Raw genomic sequence first — 13,830 nt, forward strand, 5'->3', positions numbered from 1 at the left:
AAGCATGCTAAAGCAGGGGAACAGTATCCGAGAAGACCCTGGCTGGAAGGAAGTGGGATGCTTCGGGGAAGGGAGAGCAGGGCCAAGCACATGTGTGTTCCCGTTGCGCACAGGGCCTCGGACTGAAGTCCAGATGCTGCTCATCTCGTCCATATTTACATTCACCTGCATACCTATTGTTCGCCATTCCAGCCTACGTCTCCACACTTCCACCTGAGATCTGTCCTTCCTCCTCTGGTATCTGTGTTAGTGTGAGGTTGCCGGAGACAATGAGTATCATGTCTGCTTTTCCAAAAATGTCTTTATTTCACTTTTTTTTCTCAGCACATTTTCCAGCAGCTTTATTGGCATATAATTCCATGCCGTAAAGTTCATCTTTGTAAAGTGTGTAGACAGTAGGTTTTACTGTATGTATAGAGTTGTGCGACTATGAGCATAATCTAATTTTAGAACATATTCATCTCCCCCAAAAGAAACGCTGTGGCCATGTGCAGTCGCTTCCTATTCCATGTCTCTTCCCTACAGCCCACTCCCTGCCCAGACAAACACTGGTCTGCTTTCCATCTCCAGGGGGTTGCCGATTCTGGGTATTTGCATAGATGCTAATCCTTATTATATTTTCCTAATGGATTAGCAGCTACCACTGACCCAAAAGTTTGTGAGTACAGAGACCCTGGAGAAGGCGGCCAGGACAGAAGACGGGGGGGGAGGAGTGTTGGAGAGGGAGGTGGCAGGACACCAAATGAAAGGTGTTTTACCTCGTCTTCCTAATTAGGCCATCGCCGCGAACTGGCCAGGGAAGGTGAGCTGAAGGTCACTGTTGCTCTCCCTCAGCTGTCTGAGCTTGAATGAGTTGATAGTGAAAAATTCCAGTCAGGATGCTAATACCCACTGACCTTAGATATTATAAATTTAATAAGTATTTTGATCAGCAAGTATATTTGAATAAAGCTGCTTTCCTACCATCTACATATGGCATATTCCACTTGGCTATTGACATGCATATTTACTTCTCTGTGATGCTTGGGTGTTTGGGGTTCTCGCAGTGCATTGTGGGAGGACCTAGCTCATCGTGGGATAGGACCCAAGGCCTCTGCCCAGGCCATCGTAAACACGCACCTTCCGGGAGGGAGGACAGGTGTGTGAATCGTGGATGAAATGCTGGTTAAAGGCAGATTATGCCTTCAGACTGTTTGAAGAGAACAAAAGAGCAGTTGCCGAAGTAAGAGGCCAGGAATGGTCTTCAGAGGTAAATTTGCACAGAGGTAATGGCATTTCTGTGCAAAATGGTCTTCAGTCCTAAAGATTTATTCCATGTCTCTTCCCCTAGAAGCCCACTCCCCAACCTAAAGGATGTGAGTTAATTATTGTGCCATTTTTAGGATGGCAGCATCTATCTTTCCCATTCCCCGCAACTCCCCACCTCGGCACCCAAACACTCACACCACCATGCACACTCAAACACGTGCATTGAGTGGGGGCTGAATGGCTGTAATGGTAGGGTCCGTTATGTGTCTGTTGTTGAATATAAGTTAATATTCAAAGAATGGTAATATTTGAATATGAAAATATTCAAAGTATCAATAGGCTCATTGACACTTCTGAAGTTCCAGGAGTTTAAGAACAAGTGTGCTATCCGGCATACCCGTCCTCCCAGGCTGCCAATGGCTACAGGCACCTTTTGTGGCCGGACACTGAGCCCGACACCCGGACGGACACAGTGAGGCCTTGCCCCCAATGCTCCCTCCAGAAGAGCTTGTCCTGAGACTGTCACTTGGAGAAACAGTGACAAGTAAGACTCCGGTGATTAAATGGCAGGCTCAGTTAGAAGTCTGCAATTGGTGCTAGGATCTTTATTTGATTTGGCATACAAATGCTGGATTTAGTTTTGCTTTTAAACAACAACAACAACAAAACCCTGCATGATTGATCTGTGGTCATTTACTGACAATCTTCTTAAAGGTACTTCACATAGACTCTCTCCAGGCACGGGGGACTCCTCGTCCAGCTGCCGTCAGCACTGCCATGCGCGTGAGAGAAGCATTTGGGCTGTTGCTTTAGATTGAAATGCCGTCACTTCTGTGCACATTTACCTCTGGGTTTTTTTCCGTCGTTTTAAAGTTGTACTGCTCCTATAAAGAAAATAAAGTTCTTTTCAATAGACTGGAAAGGGTCACCTGAAAGATGATTTACTTTTTACTCGTCAGGTTATCACTGATATCCAGGAGGACTTCCTCTGCCTTAAGTGGGCTGGGAACACTGGATCCATTTCTATAGCACAGTCGGTGACTTGGCTGCTGTTTTTCGTCCTGTTTGTACCTGTGCTGGTCATCTCCCGCAGCCCTGGAGCTTGTCCTGGGTCTGGTGCTCAGTGCCCTCCTCAGGCACTGTCCTTGGTGCTGAAAAGAGAGCCTTGGAATGAGAAGGCATGTAGCTCGCCCCACCAAGCACAGTCTCAGAAGGGAGGAGCGTGTTAGGCAGGCACCTTACAAGGAGTCCTCGCCTCAGCCTTGGCGAGCTGTAGAGAAAGGATGGGGGCTGAGAAAGACTGCCGAGGGGATGTGACCAGGCTTTTCACGTGTAATTGCATGCTCAGAGGTATGTAATCAGGTTACAGATGGGATTTTGTTGCATTGTGTAGATAAACATAGATGGGAACCATTTAAATACCATATTAAAATCTATTCTTGTTCCCCACGTGAATACACTTTTGTAGGCTTTTTCAGTATGAGCTGAAGCTAATGGTGGCATTCTGCCATAAGCTTGGAAGAAGCCGGTGGTCACCGTGAGGGTCCCGGGAGAGGGAGTGGGCAGCCCCATGGGAGCCTTCTGTGGGGGAGAGTCTCTCCTGGGCTCTGCAGGCCCAGATGCACAGTGAGCAGTGCCAGGAGCTGTGGGGCCCTGCAGGCCCAGCGCCTTTGTGAGCTGGTTAGAATCCCTGACGAGGCACCCCAGGTCCAGATTGAAAGACCAAGTGTTTCTGTATTTGAACTTGAGCTGACAGAACAATGCAGGCAGAAGGGTGGTGGGCAACAGCTGGTGGAGGGGGCGGTGGGGCGGCCTGACTTGAACTTGGAGAAGCAAAGGGTGCTGGGAGAGCGTGGGAGAGTTCTGATTGTGGCTTTCCCTGCATGCCACTTGGATGGGGGAACGTGTTTCAGAGGGGCAGGTTACGGGCTCCACAGGGAAGGCATCCGGCTGTGACAGCGTGGAGGGTTTTCCCCCGGAGTGTCCGGGTGAAGGGCACAGGCGCCCACCTGCACACCCCACATCTCAGAGGGCTGGCGGCCCCCGGCTGACCCCGCCGGTGGCCTGGGATGTTTCACTCCTTACGTGGCAGCAGCTTCACTCACTGCCATCGGACTGCGGGGCCTGGAAGCTCGGGCTCATCTCCCAATCCAGACGTCATCGTCTTTGACAATCCAGTGACGCTGAGTGAGCCGTCTGTAGAGGACGCTGTGTCTTCTGAGGCAGACGGACACTTGGCTGGCAGCCATGCCAGGTGCGTGTTCCTGGCTGCCTTCGTGCTGACGGGTGAGCGTGGTGAGGAAAGAGCTGTGGGGGCCACCCACGGCTCTCGGCGTGCGTGACCGTGCTGTGCTCTCCGCCCGGGTGGCTGGGGGTTATTGTCCCTCTTTTGTAGGTGAGGACACGGAGGCTCAGCAGTGGTAAGTGGTGGGCTGAGGACTCAGCCCCAGGGCAGCCTGACCTCCAAGTCTTGGTCCCTTTCCTCTGCACCAGTTGCACGTTGCCAGTGTGAAGGTGTTTGGAGGTTTAAAAACCTGCCACGTGAGGGGAGCCAGCTTGTCATCCCTTTGTCTGTGCAGGGGCTTTGCCTCCGTGTGTGACTCCAACAGCCTGGGCTCTGGCCATGCTCCCTGCTCCGGGCTCAGCAGGATGAGCGTCAGCATGGGAGAGCGCGCCGCCTCCCATCCCACCCACTCCCAGCCTCTGACACTGCGGCTTTGCCATGCAGCCCAGGGGGAGCAAGGGGGAGCTTCTGGGTTTCCTGCCTGCTCAGTGGGTAGGGCACCCTTCCGCCCACCCCAGGGCTGGCACACACACACACACTCCACGTTCTCAGCACTTCCCAGCAAGGAGCGTTTGGTTAAAATGGCCAGAGGTGACTCAGGAGGGTTAGGTGACATATCAAAGCAGCGCCAACCCTTCCCTCAGATCCAGGGACCCTGTCAGTCTGATCTTCTGGGAAGGTCAGCCTTCGGCCCCTGGCCTCACCCTGGGGACATCTCGGGACTGTCCCTTCACAGGGTGAGCGCCTGCGAGAGGCTGCTGACATCGGTCTCATCCATCACTGTATTCCAGGCCCGGAAGGTGGGTGTGCATTCAGGATGAGTACATGCTGTCAGCATATAGTACTGGCACCAACCTACATCCAACATGAGGACATGCACTCAACCTAGTGCCTGTGCCAACCTATGTCCAACATGAGGACTGAGGGCAGTGTCTCTGCTTCGCTACTTTGGGCCAGTTGGTAAACCTATCTGCTATAACATATGGTCTCAATTCCAAAACGGGAAAACTAAAAGTTGTTGAAGGTTAAGTGATATTCTTCAGATGGTATGTGTGTGCTGGGTAAGTCACTTCCAGTTCAGGCAATTCAAAGTGCTGGCATTCATCCTTAGCTCAGAAGCAACTGCAGAGGGTGGTACCCAGGGCCATGGCTGGTGACTCTTAACCAGTCCTGACCATTTCCACTCTCCTGCTGGCTCCTCATCGTTTCCTCCTTTCCCTTCTCTGGCCTCTTTACCTGTCCTGGTAGCTCCTCCTCCCAGTCATGTCACTGAGCAGAGGATACCATGGAATCAGGGATTTTGACAGGATTGCATCGATTCATCATCACAACATTACGTCTTCCAAGCCATGAACATGAAATGTGTCTGTTTCTTTGTGTCTTGTTTAATTTCTTTTGGCAACACTTTACAGTTTTCAGCGTGCAAGTCTTTTTCCTTGGTTAAGTTTATTCCTAAGTATTTTATTCTTTTTTTTATGCCATTATAAATGGAATTGTGTTCTTAAGGATCTTTTCAGATTGTTCATTGTTAGTATATAGAAGCACAACTGATTTTTGTGTGTTCCTTCTGAATCCTGCAACTTTATTGAATTCATGTATCCTAACAGTTTTTTTTTTTTTGGGGGGGGGGAGTCTTTAGAATTTTCTACGTATAAGATCATGTCATGTGTGAACAGAGATTATTTTACTTCTTTTCTTTGATATGGATGCCCATTGCTCCTTTTTCTTGACTGATCTGACCAGGACTTCCAGCACTGTGCTGAGGGGCAGTGGGGAGAGTGAACACCCTTGTCTTGTTGCTGATTTTATAGGGAAAGTTCCCCTTTTCTCTACTTAGTATGATAAAAGCTGTGGGCTTTTAGTCTATGGCCTTTGTTATGATGAGGTAGTTTCCTTCTATTCCTAGTGTTTTTTATCATGAATGTTGTCCAATGGTTTTCTGCATCAGTGGAGGTGAGATGATCATGTGGGTTTTCCCCCTCTACTGGGCAGACGTTTTTATGGAGCTAAATGGTATGAAAATAGAGAAGTGGTGCTGATGAAGCTTTGTTCATCTTTTTTAGGAATTGGCTGGTGGGGAGAGGGACATTTTGATGTTAATATTAAAGGAGACCTAAACATGAGGCCAGACCCGGCCACAGACCTCTGAGTCCTTTCCGCTGTTAAACAGTGTCCCGTTATGTGCTCTGCACCAGGGGAAATGTTAATTGGTTAAGTAAACATCTGAGCCCCCTTTTAAGTGAGGATTCATGGTAACTGCCAACAAGTGAAAGCTTTCCGAATAAATGGTGAGTTAGTGAGTGGGGCAAAGTGCGCCGTTTACAAGTCAGCTGTGGGAGGCAGAACACGTTAGCTCCATGTTCTGCTGCAGGGAGAGTGGCCAGCGAGGGCTATGTGATTGCTGCGAAGAGCCAGAGGCATTCTATTCAGGAAGAAGTCAAGTACATGTAGATGACATGATAATATCTGGACTGGTTTCCTTCGAAATAACCTAGTGAGAGTTTGAGGGGGAGAAGGCGTGAAGTTGAAATTACAGCAACCATATGTTAAGTTCATTATATATTCTTCACAATTTTGTAGCCGTTTGAAATTTTTCATAATGAAAAGTTCAAAAAAGAAGCACAATGTAAAGCAGTGATGATGTGGCTTTATATCAAAACTAGAGGCCCGGTGCATGAAATTCCTGTATGGGGCAGGGGGCAGGGTGTGTGTCCCTCAGCCCAGCCTGTACCCTTTCCAATCTGGGATCCCTCTAACAATCCAGGACTGCTGGCTCCAAACTGCTCACCTGCCTGCCTTCCTGATCACCCCTAACCACTCCCATACTAGCCTGATTGATGTCTAACTGCTCCCCTGCAAGCCTGTTTGCCCCCAGCTTCCCTCCTCTGCTGCCCTTACTGCCCTCCCCTACAGAGCCGATCACCTCCAACTGCCCTTGCTTGTGGCCTGGTCCCTCCCAACTGCATTCCCCTGCTGGCCATCTTGTGGTGGCCATCTTGTGTCCACATGAGGCAGCCATCTTGACCACATCGGGGAAGCTATTGTGTGTTGGAATGATGGTCAATCTGCATATTACTCTTTTATTAGATAAGATAGAGGCCTGGTGCATGGGTGGGGGCCAGCTGGTTTGCCCTGAAGGGTGTCCTGGATCAGGGTGGGGGCTCCCTTGGGCATGGGGTGGCCTGATTGAGGGGCCTGTAGTGGTTTGCAGGCCAGCCACACCCCCTGGCAACTCAAGTGGAGGCCCTGGTATCTGGAATTTATTTACCTTCTACAATTGAAATTTTGTAGCCTGGAGCAGAGCCAAGCCTCCTGCTCACTCCGTGGCTGGCAGCCGTTTATGTTTGGATTTGTTTACCTTCTATAAGTGAAACTTTGTAGCCTTGAATGGAGGCTTAGGCCAGCCAGGGCAGGTGGAAAGCTTGGCTTCCTCCATTGCTTAGGAAACCCAAGCCTCCCTCCTGCTCTCAGTGGCTGTAGCCATCTTAGTTGGGTTTATTTACATACTTGCTCTGATTGGTTGGTGGGTATGGTTGGTGAGCATGGCTTGTGTTATAGCTGAGTGATGGTTAATTTGCATATCACTCTTTTATTAGGTAGGATATTATGTAGCCATTACAGTACACTTAGGAAGAATTAGAAAGAAAATCAGCAAGTCAGTTTTCCTAATGTGGTTTGTGTGTGCATATACAAATACTAGCATAGAAAAATATGGGAAGGAAATACATTAAAACATTAACTGTGATTACTCTTGGTTGGTAGGACTATGAGTGGTTTTCATTCTCTATATCTTCCAAATTTTCTACAGTGAACAAGAGAAAAACATAATTTCTGAAAATCCTTTTTTTTTTTTTTGAGAGAGAGAGAGAGAGAGAGAGAGAGAGAGAGAGAGAGAGAGAGAGAGAGAGGAAGGAACCAAATCTTCATGCTATAAATAAAAGGATATTTTTTTATTTCAGTTTACATTCAACCCCATTCTGTATTAGCTTCAGATGTACAACAAAGTGTCCAGAAAATCACGTACTCTACACAGTGTCCCCCACTGCCTCCAGCCCCGACCTTGCCCACATCCCCATGCGGGATATCACTGACTACATTCCCCATGCTGGAATCCACATCTCTGCGGCTATTCTGCAGCTAACTTGGTGAAGCATTTGTTCCTGCTATCTGGTTTCTATGCAATTGCTCCATCAGCGAGTGCTTAAATGCCTGTGTGGTTACCAATCTTGAGCTATAGATGTGTTTTTGGGCTGCACTGTCCCATATTCTGCCATGGGCAGGTGAGGTCCTAGACAGAAAGCAGTCACCACCGCCATTTTCCTCACTGTTAACTTCTGTTAAACATGTTTCTTTCTTTCTTTCTTTTTTAGTATTTTTTAATGTTGATATTATTGCAGGTGTTTCCCCTTTTCCTCCCTTTGCTTTGCTACACTTCTTTGCTGACTTCAGAAATTATTTTCCTTATTTTCTCTCTGTGTCTTTTAATCATTTGAATATTTTACTTTATTTTCATTCATGCTTCATAGCAAGAATCCTTCAATATTTCTAGAACATAGAAATGCTACAAACAAACTTGTTTGGTTCATTTTCTGGCTATTCTATCCACTCTTTCTATTTTCAAGTTCAGATCCTTAAATTCTTTGAAAATGTCTTCTGTTATTACCTTGATAATTTCCTTCTTTATAAAATTTTATTTTTTCTGTCTGAGACTTAAATTATTAGAATGTTGCATCTCTAGATTGATTATCTAATTTATTTAAACTACCTCTTTTAATTTTAATTGCTGATTATTTCATCAACTATGTTTCAGTAATATTATTGCTTTTCAAAATTTCTATTATAATGTTAAGAGCTCCATTTTATTCTTTGCATGTTCCTTTTTATAGTATTCTATTCAATGATTCATGGATCCTCCTTTTTTCTTTCATTTATATAACTATTCAGTTTTAAAATTTTTATTAAAAATAACACAAATTTGCCGAGACCGGTTTGGCTCAATGGATAGAGCGTCGTCTTGGGGACTGAAGGGTCCAGGTTCCATTCCGGTCAAGGGCATGTACCTTGGTTGCGGGCATATCCCCAGTAGGGTGTGTGCAAGAGGCAGCTGATCGATGACTCTTTCTCATCGATGTTTCTAACTCTCTATCTCTCTCTCTTCCTCTCTATACAAAATCAATAAAATATATTTTTTAAAATTACACAAATTTCTACTGAGTTTTGTTGTGATTTTGTGTTTCCCTTAAAGACTTTCCTATAACTTTTTGTTATTCTTGATTGCCTATTTCTATATAAGATTAGGGCACTAAAAAAGCTAGTGTTTCCAGTTGAATCACAGTTACTAGGGTTGTTGCCAGGTTTACGTGTACATATTTGTATAATTTTATATTTATTGGAACTCTATGCATAGGTATAAATTATTTGAAATACTAGCTGACTGTTTCTAAACATGTTTCTTTAATGTCATTTTCGATCTGGTTTTAGGGAGCTGGCCATGATTTCCACACGGGTGATGGACTTTAAGCTCCGGGAGGCTGCTGAAGGCCTGGGGGAGGACAGCGCAGGTAAGGCGCCCTTCCCCTGCTCTGGGGAGAGTGCTCATTGGATTGTGGGGCAGGGGGAGGGGCTGATGGAACCAGGCCATCGGGGTTCTCTGCCCGGAGAATGGGGGGTTCAGTTCACAGCATGTTCAGACATCCCCTAGGTCCGTCATTCTGAGACCAGAGGGCCTGCAATGCTGGGGGTCCTCCTTTGCTTCTCAGACGTGGAGGGCGGGTTAGAGTCATTTTCTTCATTCCTGTCCCCATGTTTGATTGACTTGAGCAGTGCAGTGGACTCATTTGTTATCCAGAACATCTGAAGGTACCAGCAGGAGGTTGGCAAAGTGTAAGGTAGCCTGATGGTCCAGAAGAATAGAATAACAAAGCCTTCGAATCCTCTTTTATGGCTGTTCTTTTTGAGGAGACCTTATTATATCCTCTACAGAGCTAAATGCCAGGCCCATGAATCACCACCTGACAACAAGTCCTCAGAGTTACCCAATCATTTGGTTGGTTTACCACTACTCATATATTGCTATTTATGTCTTAATAGAGTTGTAAAATTTACTTTAAAAATCATCGATCTTCCTACAGTGTACCTTTTCCACAGATTAGCCATTTATAATCACCTTATTTTGGTAGCAAAGGTCTCCATCTTTCTCTTTAAAGTCAAAATGCTAGTAGTCATTTTTAAGTATTGTTCAGGGGAAATAGCTTCAATAATATTAAATTCTACCTGCTAACAATTAGCTTCTGATACTAATTCTATTAAAGATTATTTTTAGATATTTTCAGTAGATTTTTCTTATTCTGTATTAGAACTGCTTTTTCTCTGTCACATTTCAATAAATATCATATATTGTGGTAGATTATAGATTGCTTTTTCTTATTATTCCATGTTAGAACTACTTTTCTTTTATCATAATTGAATAGGTACCTCCCCCCACCCCACAAATACAGATATAAGATGAGGGGTTTTTAATTAACCCTGAAAAAAAATGAGTTGCAAAATTTCACATTATGGAACACCGAACTAGTACTGATTTTAAACAATAAAATACTGTTTGAAGAAGTAGTTAATTATCCTGAAACTACATCCATAACTACTATTGTAGTTTGGGGTACTTACAGAGGTCACCATGAAGAATTTATTTAAGAAAAGAAAATAACTAAGTATTGTTTTTCAAATAATAGTGAATCAAGTTATTCAACCTCTTTCCATTTAAAATGTAAAATTCTAAATAAGAGCATTCCTTTAAATTCTTTTTAAAAGTAAGAGGTAATGAGTCCAGAATTAGAGAAAATTGGAAACCTGAGCATAGAAGCCAGCTTTGCTCTCAGATCGTTTACCAGTCTTGGGAATTGTGAGTTCCATTTTTATGTCTTCGTGACGCAGTGAGAGAGGGAGAGGGTCCTGTGTAAAGTACGGAGCTGTACAAGGTGGCCATCTCCCAGAAGACCTTCCCTGCAGCAAGCGGGGCCTGCGGGGCCGCACAATGTGAATAAGTGTGAACCAGGGTGAGTCACCGTTGTGTGGATGGACAGCTTGTGTCTGCATCAGTTGGGTGATTCAGAGACTCTCAAGCCTTGAGCTTGGCTCAGAGTATTTCTAGACTGAAGGTGGCCTCAGGGACCTGCAGAAGGAAACAGTCTTCTCTGAAGGAAGGTGCCTTCTACCCAGACGCCAGGTTACTCCGTCAGCAATAATTGGTGCTGTTGGTTCTGTGACAAACTGTCAGTGATAAGCAGGCAGATCGGGCAACAAGGCACCACTGTTAGGGGTTGAACTGTGTGCCTCCAAAATTCGTGTATTGAAGTCCTAACCCCCAGGACCTAGAATGTGGCCCTCTTTGGGAACTGGGTCTGTGCAGGGGTGAGTGGTTTAGATGAGGTCATACTGGAGTAGGTGAGCCTGGTCTGCTGGGACTGATGTCCTTACAGAAAGGGGAACTGAGATGCAGACACACACTCAGGGAGAACGCCACGGGAAGATAAAGTCAGAGATTAGGGTGATGGCAGCACAGGGGGAAGAATGCCAGATTGACAGCAAACATGAAACATGAGCGGAGAGACACAGAATAGATTTCTTCATCATAATCCTTTGAAGGAACTAACCATGCCAAAGACACCTGGAGCTCAGACATCTAGCCTCCAGAACCGAGACAACAGCAGTTCTGTTATTTAAGCCCTCAGTCTGTGGTACTTCATCATGGCAATCCTAGCGAACTGATTCACAGCAGAGAGAAACAGACATGCAACGGCACTGAATATCAGAATTATCAAATAGGTGCTATAAAACAATCACTATCTTAGGGTTGAAGATAACAAATAAAAGTTTGAAAGTATGAAAGTATATGGAAGTATAAGAAGTCTCATAGCACCCAGCCAGTGCCATAAGGCATGAGAAAGAAATAAAGGGGATCCAGATGGAAAGAAGAAGTAAAACTCTGGCCAAGACCGGTTTGGCTCAATGGACAGAGCGTCGGCTTGGGGACTGAAAGGTCCCGGGTTCGATTCCGGTCAAGGGCATGTACCTTGGTTGCGGGCATATCCCCAGTAGGGGGTGTGCAAGAGGCAGCTGATCGATGACTTTCTCTCATCGATGTTTCTAACTCTCTATCTCTCTCCCTTCCTCTCTGTACAAAATCAATAAAATATTAAAAAAAAAAAAAAAGAAGTAAAACTCTGATTATAGAAAATATCAAAAAGTACCTAGAACTCTTAAGCCAGGTTAGCAAGTTGTCACTATATACAGGATCAATATTTAAAAATTGTAATTTTATATATTAACTAAAGGCCTACTACATGAAATTTGTGCATGGGGGGGGGAGTCCCCTCAGCCCAGCCAGCACCCTCTCCAATCCAGGACCCCTTGGGGGATGTCTGACTGCCGGTCTAGGCCTGATCCCTCTCAGTATCCTGGATCACTGCCTGCCTGCCTACCTGGTCACCCCTTATTGCCCCTCCCCCACTGGCCTAGTTTCCCCTAACTGCCCACCCCCTGCCCGCCGGCCTTGGCGCCCCATGCAGCCTGCTTGTTCAGTCATTTGGTTGTCCCTCACTAACCTCCCTGCCGGCCTGGTCATAGGCAGCCACCTTGTGAGGGCATGAGGGTTAATTTGCATATCACCTCTTTATTATATAGGACAATAATGAATTAAAAAATGACATTTTTTAAAGGTGCCATTTACAGTGGTACCAATAAAAGAAATACTTAAGTATGTATCTAACAAAGTATATGTAGGATCTGTAGGCTGAAAAATATAAATATTATTTGAAGAAAGCAACACAGACCCCCATCCATGGAGAGATGTACTATGTGTTATAGACTGAACGTTTGTGTCCCTCCAAAATTCATAGGTTAAAATCCGAGCCCCCATGTGGTGCAGTTTGGAGGTGGGGCTCTGGGAGGTGAGTAAGCCCGCAGGGCAGTGGAGTCTGCAGCCCGGCAGAGCGCTCTCAGCAGACCCCTCCAGCTGGGGGACCTGTTTTATTAACGTATCAGCCAGTACAGTGAGCGCAAGGAGACTAACTGCATTAATTGTTCCGCTTAGAAGTTAAAGATCATCAGACTGAGTTTCTAAAACTAATTATCTTAAGCAGAAAAGTTGAAGGAAAAAGGACAGAAAAACATGTACCTTGCAAATACTGGGCCAAAGGAGGCTGGCGTAGCTATATTAATAGCAGTCCAAATAAAATATAAGGCAAAAAGCATTACTAAAATTACAGAGGGCATTTCACAAAAGGTTTTACTCGTGACCAAGATAATAATTTTACCTTTCTATGCACCAACATAATGTCAAAGGTTATAGAGTAAAAATTGACAATTAAACAAAGTAAATATAATCTACAATCAGACTGGTTATTTTTTTGTATAATTGTATCAGTAATTCATAGAACAAATGTATTTAAAAATTAAAGATATAAAGTATTTAGACAACATAAATAAAAAGGCCTTGTCCTACTTGACACGTATAAAACATTAAAAACCATACATTATTTTTCAAGCACATGAGAAACATTTACAAATTCAAGCAAGTCTTGACAAAATTGAACAGATTCAGACCATGTGGAGTCTATTCTCTCACCACAATACAGTTAAACTAGAAATCAATAACAGAGAGATAAGAACATTCTAAAGTGCTTAGAAATTGCCTAAAATGAATAAATTGCCTAAAAATTAACAAGCTAACTATTGATCTCATGAATTTACAAAGTTATCAAAGTAAACCCAAAGAAAGTAGCAGGAAGTAAAAAATAAAACGAGGAATAGAAATTGATGCAAATAAAATCGACAAACCTCTGGTGCAGCTGATCGAGGAAAAAGAGGAGAATTCCCATCGGGGCCGAGAAAGAGAACTTCCTTACAGACAACGGATGCTGAAACAGCAAGAGGATATTTTAACAACTACTTTGAAAATTTGGAAAAAGGCAAATTCCTAGCAAAAATGTAAACTCATAAACCAGATTCAGGATGTAGGAAACCTGAACAGTGCTGGTCACATGGAAGGAACTGAGTTAGAAGCCCAGCAGGTGGATAAACGCAGCACAGACAGGCCCCTCGTGGGAGGCTGCCTGACCACGCAAGGCAAACGCCAGTGCTTATCTGGGTCCATGCGGCCCTGCTCCACCCCTCCCTCAGGTCCCCCCACTGGCCAGCAGCGGCATCTTTTTCTTGTTTGTTTTAATTTATCCTTCCTATTGAAAGTATTACAGATGTCCCCACCTCCTCTCCCCCACATTGAGCCCCCCGCACCTGCC

General features: G+C 45.0%; 1 protein-coding gene across 1 annotated transcript in view; it reads left to right on the top strand.

Annotated features, from left to right (window-relative positions):
- Positions 1–13,830, top strand: part of CRACDL (CRACD like) — a 99,987-nt gene that overhangs the window by 36,610 nt on the left and 49,547 nt on the right. The window contains exon 2 of the mRNA XM_036454044.2: positions 9,014–9,093. Within this exon, the coding sequence (XP_036309937.1) occupies positions 9,024–9,093 (70 nt within the window). The 5' untranslated portion in view covers positions 9,014–9,023. The remainder of the gene's footprint in view (positions 1–9,013; positions 9,094–13,830) is intronic.

The sequence above is a fragment of the Pipistrellus kuhlii genome, unplaced genomic scaffold (assembly GCF_014108245.1).
Source record: "Pipistrellus kuhlii isolate mPipKuh1 unplaced genomic scaffold, mPipKuh1.p scaffold_m20_p_27, whole genome shotgun sequence".
In the NCBI taxonomy this organism is placed as follows: domain Eukaryota; kingdom Metazoa; phylum Chordata; class Mammalia; order Chiroptera; family Vespertilionidae; genus Pipistrellus; species Pipistrellus kuhlii.